This window comes from Marmota flaviventris, chromosome 8, assembly GCF_047511675.1.
Source record: "Marmota flaviventris isolate mMarFla1 chromosome 8, mMarFla1.hap1, whole genome shotgun sequence".
Lineage (NCBI taxonomy): Eukaryota > Metazoa > Chordata > Mammalia > Rodentia > Sciuridae > Marmota > Marmota flaviventris.
The window spans coordinates 59,339,043-59,357,465 of record NC_092505.1 but is presented as its reverse complement, the minus strand read 5'-3'; the positions used below and the strand labels follow the sequence as shown (position 1 = coordinate 59,357,465).

The window sequence follows — 18,423 nt, the reverse complement described above, 5'->3', positions numbered from 1 at the left end:
GGCTACACTCTTACCTGAGTTCCTATCAGAATTCAGAACTGTGTGGTTACTGATGACCTGAGTCTCCCAATCTGTGCCTCTGTTTTCTACCAACCCTGCCTCTAACTAATGGCTTTGTCTCTGGCCCTGGAAAAAAGGGTCTTTGCTCTGATTCATGAAAGCTTAGCTCAGTCACCGAGGGCATCTCCAGACTGTGTGAAAGTCAGGCTCAACTTGAATTTTAGAGGGGAATTTCCTAAAATATCAGAACCATTCACAACTAAGACGATTGAAATCTTTCTCAATTTGACAGTCACCTTGAAATGACAAGTTAAATTAACTTCTTATGGCTTGACATTTTTAGGAGAAAGCTTTCCAGTAAATCAAAGAAGTGGAAATCTATATTTAACCTGGGACGTTCTGGATCAGACTCCAAATCAAAGCTGAGTAGAAATGGGAGTGTATTTGTGAGAGGACAGAGGCTCTCAGGTAAGAAAGGCCCTGAAAGAAAAACTTATAAATGAATCAGGGGGACCTTTTGTTAAAAATATATATATATTTTTTTTTCTGACTTAAAATAAATTGCACACAAAGAACCTATATATCCTCCATGCAGCTTCCTCCAGTACTAACATCTTACATAAATGTAATACAGTTATCAAAGCCAAGCACTAAGCTGCTTGTCTGAGGAGCCCAAAAGCAGCAGAATTGGGATTCAAACCCTGATCTGTCTGAATGCAGAGTGACCTCGATGGCTATAGTCCTGGGGCTCTGCTCAGCTTCTGACCCCCCACCTTTTTGTCTTAGCAAGATTTGACCTCAGAGAAACTACTTTCCATCCCGCTCAGCTCTCTAAAAAGAGATGATGTTTGGGAACATGTCTAGCTTAGTCTGTTTTCTGTTGCTATAGGAAAATACCTGAGACTGGGTGATTTATAAAGAACACAGTTCTTTATTTTGGCTCACTGTTTTAGAGGTTAGAAAGTCCAAGCATGGTGCTGGTATCTGCTTGACTTCTGGTGAAAGCTTCATTTTGCTTTACTCATGGTGGAAAGAGGAATGTAAGCAAGTGAGTGCAGAATAACTAAAAGGGGGCCAAACTCTTGGAAATTGCTAATCCCTTCCTGGGAGAAAGGCATTGATTCATTCATGAGGGCACTGTCCCCATGACCTGGACACCTCCCACTAGGTCCCACCTCACAACACTGCTGTACTGAGGAATTAAGATTCTAACATATGAACTTGGGGCAGGGGGTGCACTCAAACCATAGCAATTACTATTACTGTGCCTGGAATAAGTTTTTACTCATTTAAGCCGCACTTTTCCAAAACCCTGCTGTGGGAGCTTACAAAGATATGTAGAACACACCAGGTATATAACAGGTGCTCAAAGCAAGTTTGGTTTGGTTGAAATCTGTCCCAGCATGAGTTGGTGGGTGAGTTTGTTGGAGAAACAACCACGTTACAGACTTCAAGGAACAAATCTGCACCTGGGGAGAAAAGTGATGCTCGTTCCCCACTTCCCACCCTGGCCCTCTCACCTGTTGTACCAAATTCCTGGGTGCTGATAGACTTGACTACAGCCAAGAATTCTGCTGCTAGCTTGCCAATTAGGAGGGGTTACCTGGGACCCATGGATACTATTTGTACAATTAAATTAGGTTCAGGACTCCTCATTTGCTAATAATTACTTGACAAAATTGCAAAATTTTCTTTTCTCTGTAAAATATTAATAAAATTTTGATTTATCAATGTTCCTTATTTGTAAGCCCAATTTAATTAAGAAAGTAGGAACTTCTAGAGTGAACCAGGAAAATGTTTTCTGAGGAGATAAACATAAAAGCTTGAAAAATTTTTCTAAAAGAATTTTTTTCTTGTGTGCCCATAACCTGACCTACTGTTGTGAATGCTTCCTCTTAATATGCATTCCTCAGGAATATTTTTTCTTTTGTCTTTAGTAGAGAAGGCTACTATCCGACCAGCTAAAAGCATGGACTCGCTGTGTTCAGTGCCTGTGGAAGGTGAGTTTGTACACTTAGTTTCTAAGCTGGGGATCACAAATGGGAGATTGGAGCTCACCCTGGGCTTAAGTTGTCAGGCTGCTCCTCTGTGGTCGTGATCGCACCGAAGCACTCAGTCCCCCAAACTCAAGGGCTTCACCTGGCTCTTGCTGTAACGTCCTCTACTCTATCACCCAGCTAGACCTAAAGAGCTTTCCTTTTTTCTCGAGACTCCTCTAGCCATAAGGGAGACCACAGGCACTTTTCATTCAAACCTGAATCAGATAAAGGGTCAATACCTGAAAAGTAAGGCAGAAGCAGCTCAGGCAGAAAGAAGAGCCAAATATTGATTGGTTCATGCCTCATGGCTTTACGCCTAGATGGTTGTCTTGAATTTGAGTATTTCTATAGGCATGAGTTTCATAATGCTTGCCAAGTCATGATTCTGAATTGGCAGAATCATTCATTCATTTATTATTTACCAGTAAACATGGAGCAAGTACCTGCTGTGCATCAGGTGTGTGCAGTTTGCACATGATTTCCTTTTTGCGCGTAGATATGTGGACAGTTACACATGAGGTGACAAGCATCACCAAAATGACATGAAACCATATCTGTTCTCACAGCTCTAGTCTTAAGGACTGATTTGCCTCTCTCCCTCTCCTCTATTTTTTTTTTAAAGGAAACAAACAAGCCCAATTACAAACTACAAGACAAAGGGCTTCCCTGGCAGCAGACTGCTCAACCTACTGTATATTTATCCCATTACTTTCCAATGACTTTAATGAAAGACATTTTTCTCTTTGATAAATGAGGCAACATGAGAATGAGGAAATACTCAAAACAGCTTTTTTTTTTAAATATATTTTTTAGTTGTCAGTGGACCTTTATTTTTATTTATTTATTTACATGTGGTGCTGAGAATCAAACCCAGTGCCTCAAACATGCCAAGCAAGCCCTCCACCACTGAGCCAAAACCCAGCCCCATAAAACAGCTTAAAAAAAAAAAAAAAATCTAAACCTGAAAATTCTCAGTGAGATCTTTTTAAATGGTGTTGACACTTTTAGCATTTTCTTTTGTTTATATTCATCCATTTGCTTTGGTTTTGAAACCTCTTAGGAAAGTTCTTGCAGGATTTAATATATCATCATCTGCTGCAATATGACGTACATGGGTGCTGGGCAGGTCATCTATCTTTTGAGTCGGTCTCCTCACATGTTAAAGGGAATGATTACATTTCCTTTACAGTGTGGTCATAAGAATTTTAAACATAAAATTATGCAAGATACTCAGCATTGTGCTTGTTATCAATTTAGAAATCATGTCCCAGAGCCCTGGAAACTCACATGTCATCTCAGCTTATTTAGTCCCCATGTGGACTTTCCTTTGCCTTCACTACTTAAGTCAGTCAAGAACTTGCTCCTCACAACTGTGCTTTCTAACATTTAGTTAATTTACATTTCTAGCTTCTCAGCCTCTGAATCAACAGGAAGAAGCCCAGGGAAAGGGGGAAAGGTCTAGCTGAGAACAGCATTGGTTTCCTTGCTGGGAAATCAAACCCCTGTCTGGGTCCATCTGCCAGAGAACACATGCAATAATAAGTTTGGAAGTTTTAAAATAAAACAAGATTGTTATTTTGCCCTTTTTTTGTCTTCTTCCTTTTGAGCAAACATCATTCTCCCACCCCCCCATCTATTTTTCCCCCACAATCTACATTTAAAGTAACTGCTGCTTTGGAGACTGAGGGATGGACTTATTAAAATCAGAAACCAAATAGAAAAAACTGTTAAAATTTTAATGGCATAATAAAAAGAGCTAGTATGTCTTAAAAATTCTACATTTAGTGCTTGGTAGCAGTCTTAAAAATGGCCTGCTTATGGAAGCTGCTCTCCTTGCAGAGTTTGGAACAGAGAGTATAGCACAGTAGCAAATGGACCTTTCAAAGGATGGTGCCAAAATTCTGTGCATATGAGAAAATGCATACCTATAATCCCAGCGGCTTGGGAGGCTGAGGCAGGAGGACTGTGAGTTCAAGGCCAGCCTCAGCAACTTAGCAAGACCCTGTCTCAAAAAAAAAAAAAAAAAGGGGGGGGGGGGTGACGGGGGATGTGGCTTAGTGGTTAAGCGCCCCTGGGTTCAATCCCCAGCACGTGGAGGGGAAGGGGAGCAGTGCTTGCTCCCTTTGCCAACTGAATGTCAGGTACTCAGTTTCATCCAGATAGTGTGCCCTTACTAGGTTGCTACACCTTTCCAGAACTCAACTGTGATGTGCCTGCTCTTACCGGAAGGCCTGAAGCGGTGTGTGTACCCAGGCTGCTGACCACCTGCCTGTTCTTTTTCACTAGGAAAAGAAACCAAAGGAAATTTCAACCGAACAGTCACCACGGGTGGATTTTTCATTCCAGCCACGAAAATGCACTCCACCAGCACTGGCAGCTCCTGTGACCTCAGCAAGCAGGAGGGTGAATGGGGCCAGGAGGGGATGCCCGCGGGCGCGGAGGGGGGCTTTGATGTGAGCAGCGACCGAAGCCAACTTCAGTGCACTCAGATCCGTCCCCCACCGGAGCAACTGAAGGTGTTCCGGCCGATCGAGGATCCAGAGAGCGAGCAAATAGCCCCAAAGATGCTGGGTATGTTTTATACCTCGAGCGACAGCCCTAGCAAGTCCGTATTCACCAGCAGCCTCTTCCAGATGGAGCACTCGCCGCGTCACCAGCGCAAGGCGCTGAACATCTCCGAGCCCTTTGCGGTGTCGGTGCCGCTCCGAGTGTCCGCGGTAATCAGCACCAACAGCACCCCGTGCAGAACACCCCCAAAGGAGTTGCAGTCTCTCTCCAGCCTAGAAGAGTTTTCTTTCCAGGGGTCAGAGAGCGGAGGTTGGCCAGAAGAGGAGAAACCACTGGGAGCCGAGACTTCTACAGGTAAAACAGGGGAGAGAGGGAGATTTCCTGGGCAAGAGAGAAAAATTAAGTCTTGATTTTTTTTTTTTTTTTTTGAGTTTGCAAGGCAATGAGGTCAAGTGGTTGGGATTGTGAGCTCTAGAGCCAGACTGCCTAAATACAAATCCAGGCTCTGCCATTTCTCTGTGCCTTGGATTCTTAATGTGTAAAATGGGAATGATGATGTTAATAATTGTACCTTCTCTAGAAGAGTTGTAAATATGCATTAATACATGCCAAGTTCTTAGAACAGCAACTTCCCAATAAATGTTACTTATTATTTTATTTGCTCATAGTGAGAAGGCAGCAGGAAAAGATCACAGTATAGAATGCTGAGCTACAAAACTGGAATTGGGGATTTAGCTCTCCCAGACTCATCCTCTCCTCATCCATCCATCCCTCATATCTATAGAAAACATGGCCAGCAAACCCAGCCTGGAGAAAAAGCATCTGTTCCTCAATTTCCTTATCTCAAATGCAGGGAGGATTCTGATTGGGTCTAGTTGAGTCACGGGCCCAACCTTGCACCAATCACTGTTGCTAGGTTAATAGGTTGTAAAATGGGCCAGATTTGAGTCTCCAGGCTGAATGGAGTAAGAACAGCCCAACTTGAGCCACCTGAAATGGAAGTAGACGGAACCAGAAAGGAAAGGATGGCAGACAGTCAATCCATCATGTGTTCTGTGACTTAAAAATGATTCTATTTCAGTTAACATTAGCTAACTTTTTTTAGCACCTACTGTGTGGTCAGGTGTTTTCTCTGGTATTCCACATGTATCATCTCACATAGTCTCACAACAACCATTTTAGGTACAGGGAGTTAATATTCCCAATAGCTTAAAGAGGAATTAAGAGATTTTCCCAAAAACTCATAGCAAGAAAGTGGAAAAACTAGGATTTGAATCCAGATTTTTAAAAACAAACAAATACTTCATGCTCTTTGGGACTCTCCATGCTCTCTCCATGCATATTTATTGTGGGTTGTGGAGTTAAAGATCATTGAGACATGGTCCCTTTTCCCTCATGAGCTGAAAACTGGGAAGGGAAGCAAACTGCACTGAAGGATCAGCCGGTAGAAGCCACAGAAGAGTCTACTCCAGCTTCTTGAAGTGAGGGAGCGCTTAGGTACTTGAAATATAAAGAAGTGTTCAGGAAGGACTGCATGGGCACGAAGGAGATGCAGTCCTCTCAGGAGGGCTCCAGGGACATGTAGAAGAGGAGACATTTGGGCTAGGTGTTCATAAATGGGTAGAATTTATCCATGCAGAAAAGATGAGAAAGGGCATTTGGGGCTGAGAGGCAACTGAATACTGTGGGATTGTGTAGGATTTGGACCCTAACTGGGCTGATTCAGATCCCAGCTTTACTGCATTTGGGCAGTGTGACAATGGCAGTTGGTTGATATCTCTGAACCTGTTGTACATCTGCAAAGCAGGGTGGCTCCAATCTCAAGCGTTGTGGCAAGCTCTGAATGAGAGTATGTCCATAAAATACCTGTCCATGGTGCAGTTCATAGAAGATGCTCAATAAGTATTAATCATCTTTTCCTCCCTTGCACTTCAGGATGGGGCACAGATGAGCAAAGACTCAGAGGCATCAAGTGATATCTTGTCTGGAAAATGGTCTATGGGCTGGTGTGGGTCAAGCAGGATGAGGGGGGAAAGGGAGGAAGACAGGGTTTCCAAAAACTTTTGTGAAATTGGTTATTGTCTTCAAAAAAGAGGGTACTGGGGTCCAATGGGTCTTTTGGACACAGTCTGCTATCTTTTTTCCCCCTCTCTTTCTGAAAATAAGAATATCAAATCAGCATTAGATTTGGTCTGGAGGAGATAGTAATGTAGACTCCAGCCTGCTTCCCTGCCTGTGACCAGTGGCAGTTGGGAATGAGCGACCCTATAGGAGGCAGCCAGGTAGGTCTGCAGGAAGATGCTAGAAGGTTCAGGGACAACAAATCCTCTCACTCGTCTCTGTGATGGAGTTAGGTCAATTTAAATTTCCATCTTCTTCCATGATTATTCCCAATGAAAAATTTCAACTTCATTAGTAAAATATTTTTTCTTTCTTTTGATTAGTAACAGTGGGTAAAAAGGAAAAGAAAAATTAAAGATGATTTTCCAGGTCATTTTAGTCTTTCTTGTCAAGCTACCTCTCCTATTCTGAGCCAAAATAAGTGAAATTCTAATGATAAACCAAAAGGTAAGAGATATAATAAGTATTGCACTTTAGCTAAAGTGTTGATAATTAAGTAATTAATTACTCCAAGTGAAAAAACTCAAGGACTAATTAGTGTCTTCATAATAATTGATTATCTGACTTTTACATGATTCAAGGCTATGTCCTGTTAACCTCATTCTCAGCTGGGGGCAGGAGCCACAACAAACTTGTCCTTCTGAAGTAAATGTGAAGCTATGGACTGGCTTAAAAGGTACAACAAACTCTCTACATCTTCTTCTAGAAATGCTCATTAGTGGAAGGTCAGAGTAACCATATGGCTTTAAGAAATCATGATAAACAAAAGTCCGGAATTTTCCTAAGAGCTATTAGGAGTTGCCTCATTCCTTTACTGAAGAACTTATAATAGAATCTTTTATATAGTTATATTTTGGTGCATCTGAAATATGATTCTACCTATGAACATTGGTTTTGCTGTATTCTTTCAACCAGGGGAAAGCTTCTATCATAAACCCATGGTTCTATCAGTTAAGATAGGCTAACGTAGAAGCCAGACATAGAAAACCTGAAACAATGGCTCCAAAAAGATAAGCAATTTGTTTCTATCATATGCACAGTTCCAGAGGTGGGTGGCTGTGTTCCTGGAGATCATGGGGGCGGGAGTCCCAGGCTCTCCACCAGTGCCCAAGAATGTTGTCCTTGTCTGCATTGGTCAGGATGGGACTATCACCGCAACATCCACATTCCCAGCATGGGATGGGGAGGAGAAGAGGAAGCCTAGCAACTTCCCCTCAAGGGTGTAACCCAGAAGTTCCACACATCACTTCCTCTCAACCCCATCTGCCCAAACTTACTCAACATAGTCAGGAGAAGCTGGGGAATGTTGTTACTGGCTGCATAGCCATGTGTCTAGCTGACATGTGGGCGGTGGGGAAGGTTCTAGTTCTAAATAAAAAAGAGAATGGATATTGAGGAAGGAGCAGTTCATAGTCTCTGCCTCTCTTGTTGCTATTTGGTGCATAATTTGTCCCCTGCTGGGAACCCTTTTGAGCTATGAAGAGTCTTTTGTAACTTTGAAATATCTGCCAAATTTGTCAGTCAACAACAATTTGTTGGACTCATAGGTCCTTAGTAGGCAATTTCTAGGCATAAATCCTGCCTCTTTTTTGAGAAACTTACCCTGGGATGAAAGCCAAGAACACTTGCAAAGATAATGGTGCCTGATGCCTGGGTACCACAGAGGTAAAAACACCCAGTGCTGGAGGAGGTGGAAGAAAAAAGAGATTGCCTGGGAATCCTCACAAGAGGTGTGTTAGATCTGTGTCTTGAAGGATTGCTTAAGTTCCAATCCCAGGGAGGACCAGAGCACAGGATTACAAGGCCTCTCAGGGGCAGTGATAGGAAAAGGGTGGGCATGTGGTTGGGCCAGAGTAAAGAGGTCATTGTATGTCCTAATAGAGGCCCAGGGTTGTCAGTGGGTTGTCAGCAGGGAAGAGAGTGATATGAACAAGTTCACATTTAGCACAGGCCCTTTCTCCACACCTCACACACAAATCCATAAAAATGGTCAGAGTCAATGAACAGAAGACACTGAGCTTTACAAAAAGAGATATTGACAAACTCTTCCAATTAATAGACCTCAGTAGAATGCTAAAAATATCTTTTAAAAAATTACTGATGCATTTACCCTTTTACCCCAAAGACTTACTTTCAAGAGTTTATCCTAAATAAATAGCTGCACAAGTACAAAGTAATGTATGGGTGATGGCATAATTTGTCATGCTCTCAAAAGACTTGAAATGAGCTAGATGCCCATCATGAGGAGATCGATTGAATAACTGGTTGCATTGAGTTCTGGAGAGGCCCTAGGTTTGTGGACCCTGTAACATATTTCTTCAATGTTCTGTGCATCTGTGGGGGACAGGTCCTGGACACCAAAAGTGTCCCCCTCAAGTGTTTTCCTTGTGTTTCTAGTTTTCTGCCTTGGGACTTTTTCTGAAGGCAGGATCTCAGCCCTTGATTGGGACTGTCTAGAGTATGGAGAATCAACTGGGGCAGCTCTCAACTGATACAAGCCAGAAATCAGTAGATAAATTACCAATGCTTGCACCCTTTGGAGGGATAAACAGCTCCTCACAGGGGTATCAGGAATTCAGTCCCAACTGCTCATAATGGTAACCAGCTCAATGACATCATCTTTATTGACTTTTTCTCCATCCCTGTCTCATCTCTTCACTCCTTTTTCCTGGCACCACCTTCCAAGTAAGCTACCACTGGCCAAGGGGAGCCCAAACTAGGGCTCCCCTTGATGTATAGGGGCTATACATCACATCCTAACAGTCAATCTCCCTGTATACTAATATGGCATGGACTTCAAGATAATTCATTACATGCAAAAATGCAAAGGAAAAATAGTACATACCATATTTTATGTAATAAGGGTGGGAAATGAAAATATTTATGGATACAAATATCTGTGCAAATGTAAAAAAATAAATATGGCAGAAAAAAAACAAAAAGGAATAAAAATGGCCATACAGAAGGGATAGTGGGAATGTGGAACAGGATGGAAGGAACAGGAATGAAAGAAAAAAATTTTATATAGTTTTAATATTTGAACTCTGAATGTTTTACATACTTAGAGATTAGACTAAATTTCAAGAAATAAGCCTCTAAATGATGCACAAAAGAAAACATCACTAAGGTCAATTGAAAGCACTGTTAGTACACATATGGATGCTGTCACTAGGTCTGGCTTAGCTGCAAAGATGGCAAAATGGTGCCACACTTTGGAGTTAAGTCACCATATTAACAAATGATCATGAGTAGAGTTTGCTCTTAACTGACCAACTTTTCTACAGATACTGCATGTCAAACACTGCACTGCATTATCTATTAAACCCTCACATTGGCCCAGCAGAGTGTATCACAAAGCCCTTGGACCAAGATTGTAAAATTTATTGAGAAATTAGAATTTAAAACCAGGTTTCTTTAATTTTACTGTAAATAATAACACTTATTAAGGACTTACCGTGTGCTAAGTGCCACCCTAGGTGCATTGCTTAGTATTTATTCTACATCATTGGAATAAAAACAGTCTTCTGCAGTGAAATTGGTCCTTCTTTCATACAAGGCAACAGGGGCCAAATTTGAGGTCTGTCTCCCTTCTCCTTGTCTTAGGAGATCAGAGCTTCATAACTCGAATTACTATAGCTGTCAACCAGAGCTATTAGATCTCTATGCTGCTTGGAGTGAACAGCAGATTTTTGTGGTCTTGGGCACCCAGCTTGACTTCTCAGGGCTTGAGTATTTATTTGTGCAATAGAAGAATAGGCTCGAGCAGTGTTCCTCAACTTCAGCACCACTGACATTTGCTCTGGGTGGTCTTTGTTGTAGGGGGCTATACATCAGAGGATATTTATTTAACAGCATCTTTGGCTTCACCTCTCCCGACATTGTAACAACCCAAAATGTCTCCAGATGTTGTCAGTGTCCGTAGAAGGCAGCAAGGAGAGGCGGGGAGGGGGATAAAATGGCTCCTGATTGAGAACTGCTGGACTAGATGATCTTTTGGGTCCTTCCCATCCCTAACAGTCTGTGTCTCTGGGACCTGAGGCCAGGACATTGTCAGGAGAAAAAAGAATGTACGTGGCAGTGAGCTGGGTGGATTCTCCCTGCCCTTACCCCATCTTGTGAAGCAGGCCAGGAAGCAGGGCGGTGGCTGTGCTTGGAGGAGCCTCTCTTGAAGTTCTTGAACTAATCACTCACATCCTCATTGCAGCTTCTATCACTAAGAAGGCAGCTCTGGAAGATACCCCACCAGGACCTGAAGGCCTGGGGACAGTGGAATGCAACCAAAGCCTTTCCCTGGAGCCAGGTACCCAAACGGAGGAGAAGAAGACCTCAGAAATCTCCCTGGGCTCTCAACATATAAGGGAATTAGAGAAGAGGATGAATCCAGAGAAGGCCGTTGAAAGGCGAGAGGCTGAGGATGTGGAGACCAATGCTCTGCAGGAGTGCCCCGGGATCAGAACAGAAGCCATGTTTCTCCATGAGATGGTAAAGTGGGCGCACTGCCTCCTCACTACTCTATGTAGAGTCCTCTTTTTGCTGAGGACTCTTGGTACAATTTAAAGGAGATTTTTAAAAAAATCTTTTTTTTTTTTTTTTTTTTTTTGCCAAAGGAACTTTAAGAGACCCACTTCTAATCAGGCTTGGAATTTTTTCGCAGTGGACTTTTCAGAGATTCTGGAGTAATGGAAAGGAACCATCCAGCTCAGGTTTCCTAGAACAGACTCAATTCTAAATATCTCTGACCTGGGATTAACATAAACCAGTGACCTGTCACTGAAATATAATAGCATTCAATCCCAGAAGCAGCACAAAACCTGCTTGTCATATCCCAGACCCAAATAGAATGATAATTTACATGATCCAGCCCTCATCTCCCAGACAGCCTGCATGGGCTGTTCTCTAGGCTTTTTCTAAAATCTGAAGAGATTTCCAGGATCAATCCCTTCCTCCTGTGGCTTCTGGAGAAGTAAAAATATGATGTCAGAATTGACAGAACCTTGTTCACTTGGTAGAGGTGAAATTTTCCAAGCAGGTTTTTGTAAGATGTCCTTACATAAGAAGGAGCAAGGCTTCCTGAAATGCCCAGGGAAGAGTCCTGCATCTGGGAGGCATCTCTGTGAGCAAAGCAGTGTGCCAAAGGAGAAAAGGAAGCTCATTGCCTTTTAACTTGCTTCTAGGACATGCATAAGAGGACTATGTGCTGGAAGTCGGGGCAGAGCTGGGTGCTGTGGTGGCTTCAGGAAGCCTAAGTGAGGGTTCCTATAAGAGGTTGAAGGGGAAGGGTGAATGCGGATTGAATTCTTATTAGGAGGTCCCAAGTGTGAGTTGCTTTAAGAAGCAGATAAAGTTAGTACTGGAAGAACTAGGGTAAACTCAAGGGAACAAGTAAAGATGCATTAAACACCCAATTTGTGACAGGTGCTCTGCTGAGCACTGGAATAACTTCATGAACCAAACGGTCACTGCCTTCTTAGGGCTGACAGCCTAGTGGAGAAAGGTAATTTCCAGGGTGAAGTGGAAGTTTGAAGTGAAGTGGGGCATATGATACAAAGACCTAAGCTAGTCATAGGGGGAATGTCACCAGGGTGAAGGAGAGCTTCCCTGAAGAGTAGATATGTAGGTCGAGAACCTCACCTAGAAGAAAACGGTAGAGAGTGCAATAGGAAGGGAGAGACTTCCAGGCAGAAAGAGCAAGATATGTGGTGGATCTAGGGTGGGAGAGCCTGAAACATTCATGGAATTGGAACAAGGCCAGGATAGCTGGAGAAAGTAAAGCTCAAGTGGAAGCAGGAGCCACATTGGGCAGTACTGTGTGGAAGGGCTTGGGGATCAGCGTAAGGGCAATGGAAAAGTATATGATATGTTCCGAATTTTGTTCTTAATGGGTTAGTCTATTCTGTGAGGAGGAGACAGGCAAGAGAGAAGGCAGGGAAGTCAGTTATGAAGCTAGTATGTATGTGGCAAACCAAGCAAGGTTAGAAGGTGGCTAGATTGTGTGTGTGTGTGTTGGTGATGGGGGTGAGGGGTGGTATCTGGGGATAGAAGTGGAAGGAGTCCAAAGCTACTTGGGAGGTAGAATGACCAGGAATTGGTAAAGGATTGGATATGGAGTGAGGAGGAAGAAGAGACAAGACATCACCTAGGTTTTTGCTCTGGGGAAAAATTTCCATTGTGGTCCTTGTACTGAAATAGCAGAAAGTGGAGTACAGGGGAGTCTAAACTTATTGATTCCTTAGTAAGAGATTAATTAATGTAGGTGTTGAGGAAAGTAAAGAGATAAGAAAAAGGCCTGCCCTGCTCTGAAGAGATGCAGTTTAGTAGGGAAAATAGAACTATGCACAAATCATATAGAACAGTAGAGTCAGATTACTTTTGCCCAAATAAGAGTTATCTGAAAGAAATAACTCAAAACAATGAATCAATTTCAATGCAACACAATCTTTATTGAGCAGCCACTCACAGTATATAAGGACCATTTGACCTTGAGGAATCAAACACCAATAAACACAATCCCTGACCTCAAGGAGCTCACAGTCCATTGGAAATAAAACAAACATAAAAGGAACTGGACTCTAAAACAGCATGTGATTGGAGCCAGGTGAGAAGGTATGCGGGGTGGCAGAGAACAGATTTCTCAGAAAGGCCTGCACCCCCACCGGATGGAGATGCTCCTTCTCCCCGGGACACAATTAGGCCCCGAGACAAGAAACTAAAGACACTGAAGTTTGTTTTCCTGGCCCTCCCTCTATCCTTTTTCTTTCTGCAGCTTTGGGTTTTATGTAGGGAAAGGGAGTTGAGAAGGACAAAGGGAAGCTGGACTTAAGGGGGAAACAAGGACAGTAAACAAGATGGCACAGGAGGCAGTCCAACAACCACAGGAAATACCCGGATCATGTTAACAGTGGGTGTCTGTGAATAGTAGGAATATGACATTTTGCTATTTTTGTATTCTTCTTTGTTTTAATATGTATTTAAAAGTCTTTTCGTGTGTAATATGTATTTCTTCAGTAATAAGCAAAAGAATTACGTATTTGGAAAGCAGGTGTCAGGGTAAGAATTAATATTTTCACTTTATTGGAAAAATTTCATTCTATCTTCTAGTAAATCTAAGGTTAAATGAGACCAGGTTTAAGGTTTTTATTTTGTTTTGTTTCCTTTAAAGCAACGGTACACAGGGATTAAACACTTCTGTTCTGGTGTAGGCAGTGCTGGATTTCAACCCTAGTCTGCTACTCTGTGATTTAGGGAAATTGCTTAATCTATTTGAACATAGGCCTCCTCATTTATGTAATGGGAATATAGTAGTGTTTATCTCCTATGGTTCTGGGAAAATTAAACAAGAAGATAAAAGTATTTTATGGCACACGGTAAGCAATCAAGCATCCGCAGTTATTACTGATTATGCATCTCTTATGTGCTGGGTAGCTCAGGCAGGGAACTGTCCCGTCCTTCACTATCACCGAAAACAAGGCAGATGACAATGCTCAGAGTCCTTAATTCTAAGGAAATAATAAGTTTCTTGATGTTTTTCAGGATGAAGATGATCTGGCTAATGCCCTGATATGGCCCGAGATTCAACAGGAGCTTAAAATCATTGAATCTGAGGAGGAACTTGCGTCATTGCCACCATCTGTTCAGAAGATAAGCCTAATTCTGCCCAGTTTTGAGTCAAGTCCAGGGCCCTTTGCTTCCCCAGAGCCTCCAGGGAGTGTCTCTCGTGCCTCCGCCCCCTCTCCAGTCTCCGCCCCCCAGGAGGAGGGGACTAAAGTCTCAACCAATCAGAGTACAATGGATGCTGCCACGGCAGCCAATAGAGATAAGCCAGAGTCAACCAGAGTCCACAGCTCCGAGTCTGGGCTGCGTCCAGACCGTGCTACTCTGGCTCCTCTAGAAATAATTCCTTTTGAGGAGCCATCTCCACCGGCAAGGACTGAGGCTGGACGCCCCGGGAATCTCTCTCCTCCGCTTCCTCCTGCTCCTCCCCCTCCAACTCCTCTGGAGGAGGCGCCTGGAATCCTGCTGTCAAAGGGCGGTGCTGAGAGAGAAGATCCATCCAGGAATTTGAGGACAAATCCTTATATAGAGCAGCCGGGGTCCAAAGATAGCCCTGGGATCTCTAGTCTCTGTCAGGGAGAGGAGGCCACTCCAAGACAAAGTGAAAAACAAACTTCAAAGAACGCTGCTCCGGAGGGGGAAGTCCTTGGTTTTCCAAGCCCAACAAAGGAGGTTGAGATCTCCCCACATGGAGAGGGGGATGTAGCCCAGTCAGTACAGGAGCCTTCAGACTGTGATGAAGATGACACTGTGACAGACATTGCTCAGCACGTCCTGGAGATGGTGGAGCCCTGGGAGGAGCCCCAGTGGGTGACAAGCCCTCTTCACTCTCCCACACTGAAAGAAGTGCAGGAGGCCCAGATGCAGGGCCCGCAGAGCCACCGATTGGAGAAGAGGCTTTCTCACAGGCCCAGCCTTCGCCAGAGCCACTCTCTGGATAGCAAAACTACCATTATGAGTCCGTGGACTCTTGAGGTCACCCCATCCAGCAGCTGTGCTAATCTTGAAACAGAGAGAAATTTTGATCCTCAGGCACCCAGGAGAGAGATTACTAGATGGGATGAGAAAGCCCTGAAGAGCTTCAGAGAGTTCTCTGACCTGAAAGGGGAAGAGGTTCTTCCCAGCCAGAAGGGACCAGGTAGTGTTCAGTCTAAGCCAGCAGCAATCAGCCCAGTCACCCCAGTAGAGGGAAAGGAGCTGGGACCGCTTCTTGGGCAGAGCAACCAGATTAAGCAAGCTGGTGTTCCTGGGCTAGAAAATAGCAAGGAGAGTTCACCTAAGGTTCAGGATAGCACCTCACCTGGAGAAGACCTCCCAAAGTTACAGCTAAAGAGCACTGAGTGTAGCCCCTCAAAAGGGAAAAACCGGCCTTCTTCCCTCAACTTGGACTCTGCCATTCCCATTACTGACCTCTTCCGGCTTGAGAATGGGGCTTCATTTAGTTCACCTGGAATGCAGCTCTGTGAATCAGGAGACCCCAAGTTCACCTGGATGACCTCATCTCACTGTAAAGCAGACTCCTGGAAAGATTACTCCCAGGATACCCAGGACCTGGACCTTGTTGCTCATGCCCTGACAGGCCGCCGTAACTCGGCTCCCGTGAGTGTGTCAGCTGTGAGAACCTCCTTCATGGTCAAAATGTGTCAAGCCAGGGCAGTGCCAGTCATCCCACCCAAGATTCAGTATACACAGATCCCACAGCCCCTGCCATCTCAGAGCACAGGGGAGAGTGTAGCTCAGCCTCTGGAGAGGAGCCAAGAGGAATCCAGCTCAACTAGTGGGACCTCTCAGAAATCTGCCAAAGGTGATTCTCCCTCCTCCCTGGAAAGCCCAAGGGAAGAGAAACCAAAGCAAGATACAGGAGCCATAGCATCCTCACGGATGGATACCACTGCATCCTGCATTTGTGAGGGACCCACCCTTTCTCCAGAATCAGACTTATCTAATCTCCTCTCCACCCAGGACGCAGTAGTGCAATGCAGAAAGCGCACATCAGAGACAGAGCCATCTGGGGACAACCTTCTTTCTTCAAAAATAGAGCGACCATCTGGGGGTTCTAAGCCTTTCCACAGGTCAAGGCCAGGAAGACCTCAGAGCCTAATCTTATTCAGTCCTCCTTTCCCCATCATGGACCACCTGCCTCCCTCATCCACAGTTACAGATTCCAAGGTCCTGCTGTCTCCTATCAGAAGTCCCACTCAGACAGTTTCCCCTGGCCTTCTTTGTGGGGAGTTGGCAGAAAACACATGGGTCACGCCAGAAGGGGTTACACTTAGGAATAAAATGACCATCCCTAAGAATGGCCAAAGACTAGAGACCTCGACCAGCTGTTTTTACCAGCCCCAGCGGAGATCAGTAATTCTGGATGGAAGAAGTGGGAGGCAAATAGAATGATCAGTTCAGTTGCTGGTGTCTGAAAAAACATCATGATTCATCTGGAAATTATTACAGAGCCAACTTGCCATTTTCCAGCACAGATTATCTAACTTTGGACTTATTTTGGCCTCTAACTTCTCTTTTTTCAGCCTTTTGACTATTCACTAATTAATCCTTTGCCAGAAGAGTGTCAAGGAAAGGACCAAAAGGTGAAATTTAGATAAGTCTGTACGATCAAGTGGGAAAGCTTAGGTAAGGAATGAGGGAATTCTTGCTTCCAATGAAATTTGGGGTCTCATATGTAAGCTACATTACTACCATTACCTATTACTGTTGAGAGCTGGCTATAGTAATTGTCTTTTGCAAAAAAGAAAAATCCTTTGCAGGTGTTGGAAAATGCTATTGAGATTTGAAGGCCTCCTCTTTATTTCATGCTTTTTACTGCTCTTTAAAGCATGTGTTCTTAAACCAGTTTTCTAATAAGCTTTGAAAAAGTGAACTATCCAAAATAGAAGCAGATTTGGAAATGCAAACTAATGTGCATTTAGATATCCAAGTGGGTAAACTCACCCATGCTCTTTCCCTGGAATCCCTGCAGATCTGTCCAAGATGACTCCATATACCAGCATAGAAAATCAGAATCTATAAGTCAGGAGCAAACCCTGAGACTGGCACAAACTACAGACTTTCTGGTGCATTTCATTTGGGACCCTACTTGCCACTGTTCTGAACTCTGATTTATAAATCCAGTAGCTGGCCAAGTGAGGACTGAGCTGAGGATTTTCTTAGTGAAATGAATCAAAATTTTCATGTATGCAGTTGTGAAGTGAAGGTATCATCTTCCTTAACAATATCAGGGTGTAAGCACCCAATGTCATCATAGAGAAAAGCCCCACACAAAGCCTACACTGTGAACTTAATGTATTTAAGTTGGTGGGCAGGAAGCACTTCCTGCTCAGCCTTACTCTTCTTCCACACTGGGCTGGGTCCAGCAGTACAGGAAGGGAGGCAAGGAGGGATCCTAGCAGAGTGGACATCACTACCACTCACTCCCCTCCTTGAAAATGTATTTCATTTTAGACAGTGGGTCCCTTCTTTTTCCCTCTTCCTATATTGTTCCAGATTTGAGGCATGTGTCTCCCTTCCATAATTCTCTTCATCCACCATCTACCTAAGGCCCTCAAACTTGCTCTTCCTTCTATCTGGATGCAAGCAGAAGCAATAAACCAATCTGATTTTCTTTCAGTTGTTTGGAATTTTTCATGGTTCTTTCCATTTCAGATGGAGGAAGGAGAACTAATATACATGCTGGCAGAATTTTGGTTCTCCCCTCCAAAAAAAGGCTTCACAGGGCACCCTTTCTCAGATTCAAGCCTCACTGAATTCTATCCAGAAGTTCAGTTATTGCAGACATTTCTCTGAAGGCTAGCAGTGCCTCTGGGCAGAACCCATAGCCAAGGCTACAGTTGGTCTGGGCTGGGGCTGAGTTGAATTCACCTTCTCCAATGAGAAACTGGAAGCTGATGCCTTGCCATTAATCGCTCTCTTTTCTCTCTCTCTCTCTCCCTCCCTCCCTCCCTCCCTCCCTCACCCTCTCCCTCTCCCTCTCCCTCTCCTTCTCCCCCTTCTCTCCCTGACAAATCTGAGAGTTTTGAAATCTTTCCTGTGCCTTTTAAGCCAGGTCTGTGGCAAGGGTAACTTTAAGTCAGCTGATAAGCTCTGCTTTCAGAGAATGCTGAGATGAGTGAGAAAAGAGAGCCATCAAAGGGGGCTTCAGTGAGTGCTTTTGCTTTCTCACTGGGTGAGCAAGACTTGGGACCAATAGTTA

At 43.9% G+C, this 18,423-nt stretch overlaps 1 protein-coding gene across 2 annotated transcripts in view; it reads left to right on the top strand.

Annotated features, from left to right (window-relative positions):
- Arhgap31 (Rho GTPase activating protein 31) overlaps positions 1-17,840 on the top strand; it is a 105,910-nt gene extending 88,070 nt beyond the window's left edge. Inside the window, exons 8-12 of one of the 2 annotated variants that reach the window (XM_071615310.1) lie at positions 344-468; positions 1,941-2,000; positions 4,326-4,901; positions 10,873-11,150; positions 14,199-17,840. In XM_071615310.1, coding sequence (XP_071471411.1) covers positions 344-468; positions 1,941-2,000; positions 4,326-4,901; positions 10,873-11,150; positions 14,199-16,613 — 3,454 coding nt within the window. In that variant the 3' untranslated portion in view covers positions 16,614-17,840. Of the gene's footprint in view, positions 1-343; positions 469-1,937; positions 2,001-4,325; positions 4,902-10,872; positions 11,151-14,198 lie in introns of both variants that reach the window. The other variant, XM_027936128.2, reaches the window with a different exon arrangement.
- Positions 17,841-18,423: the final 583 nt, after the last annotated feature.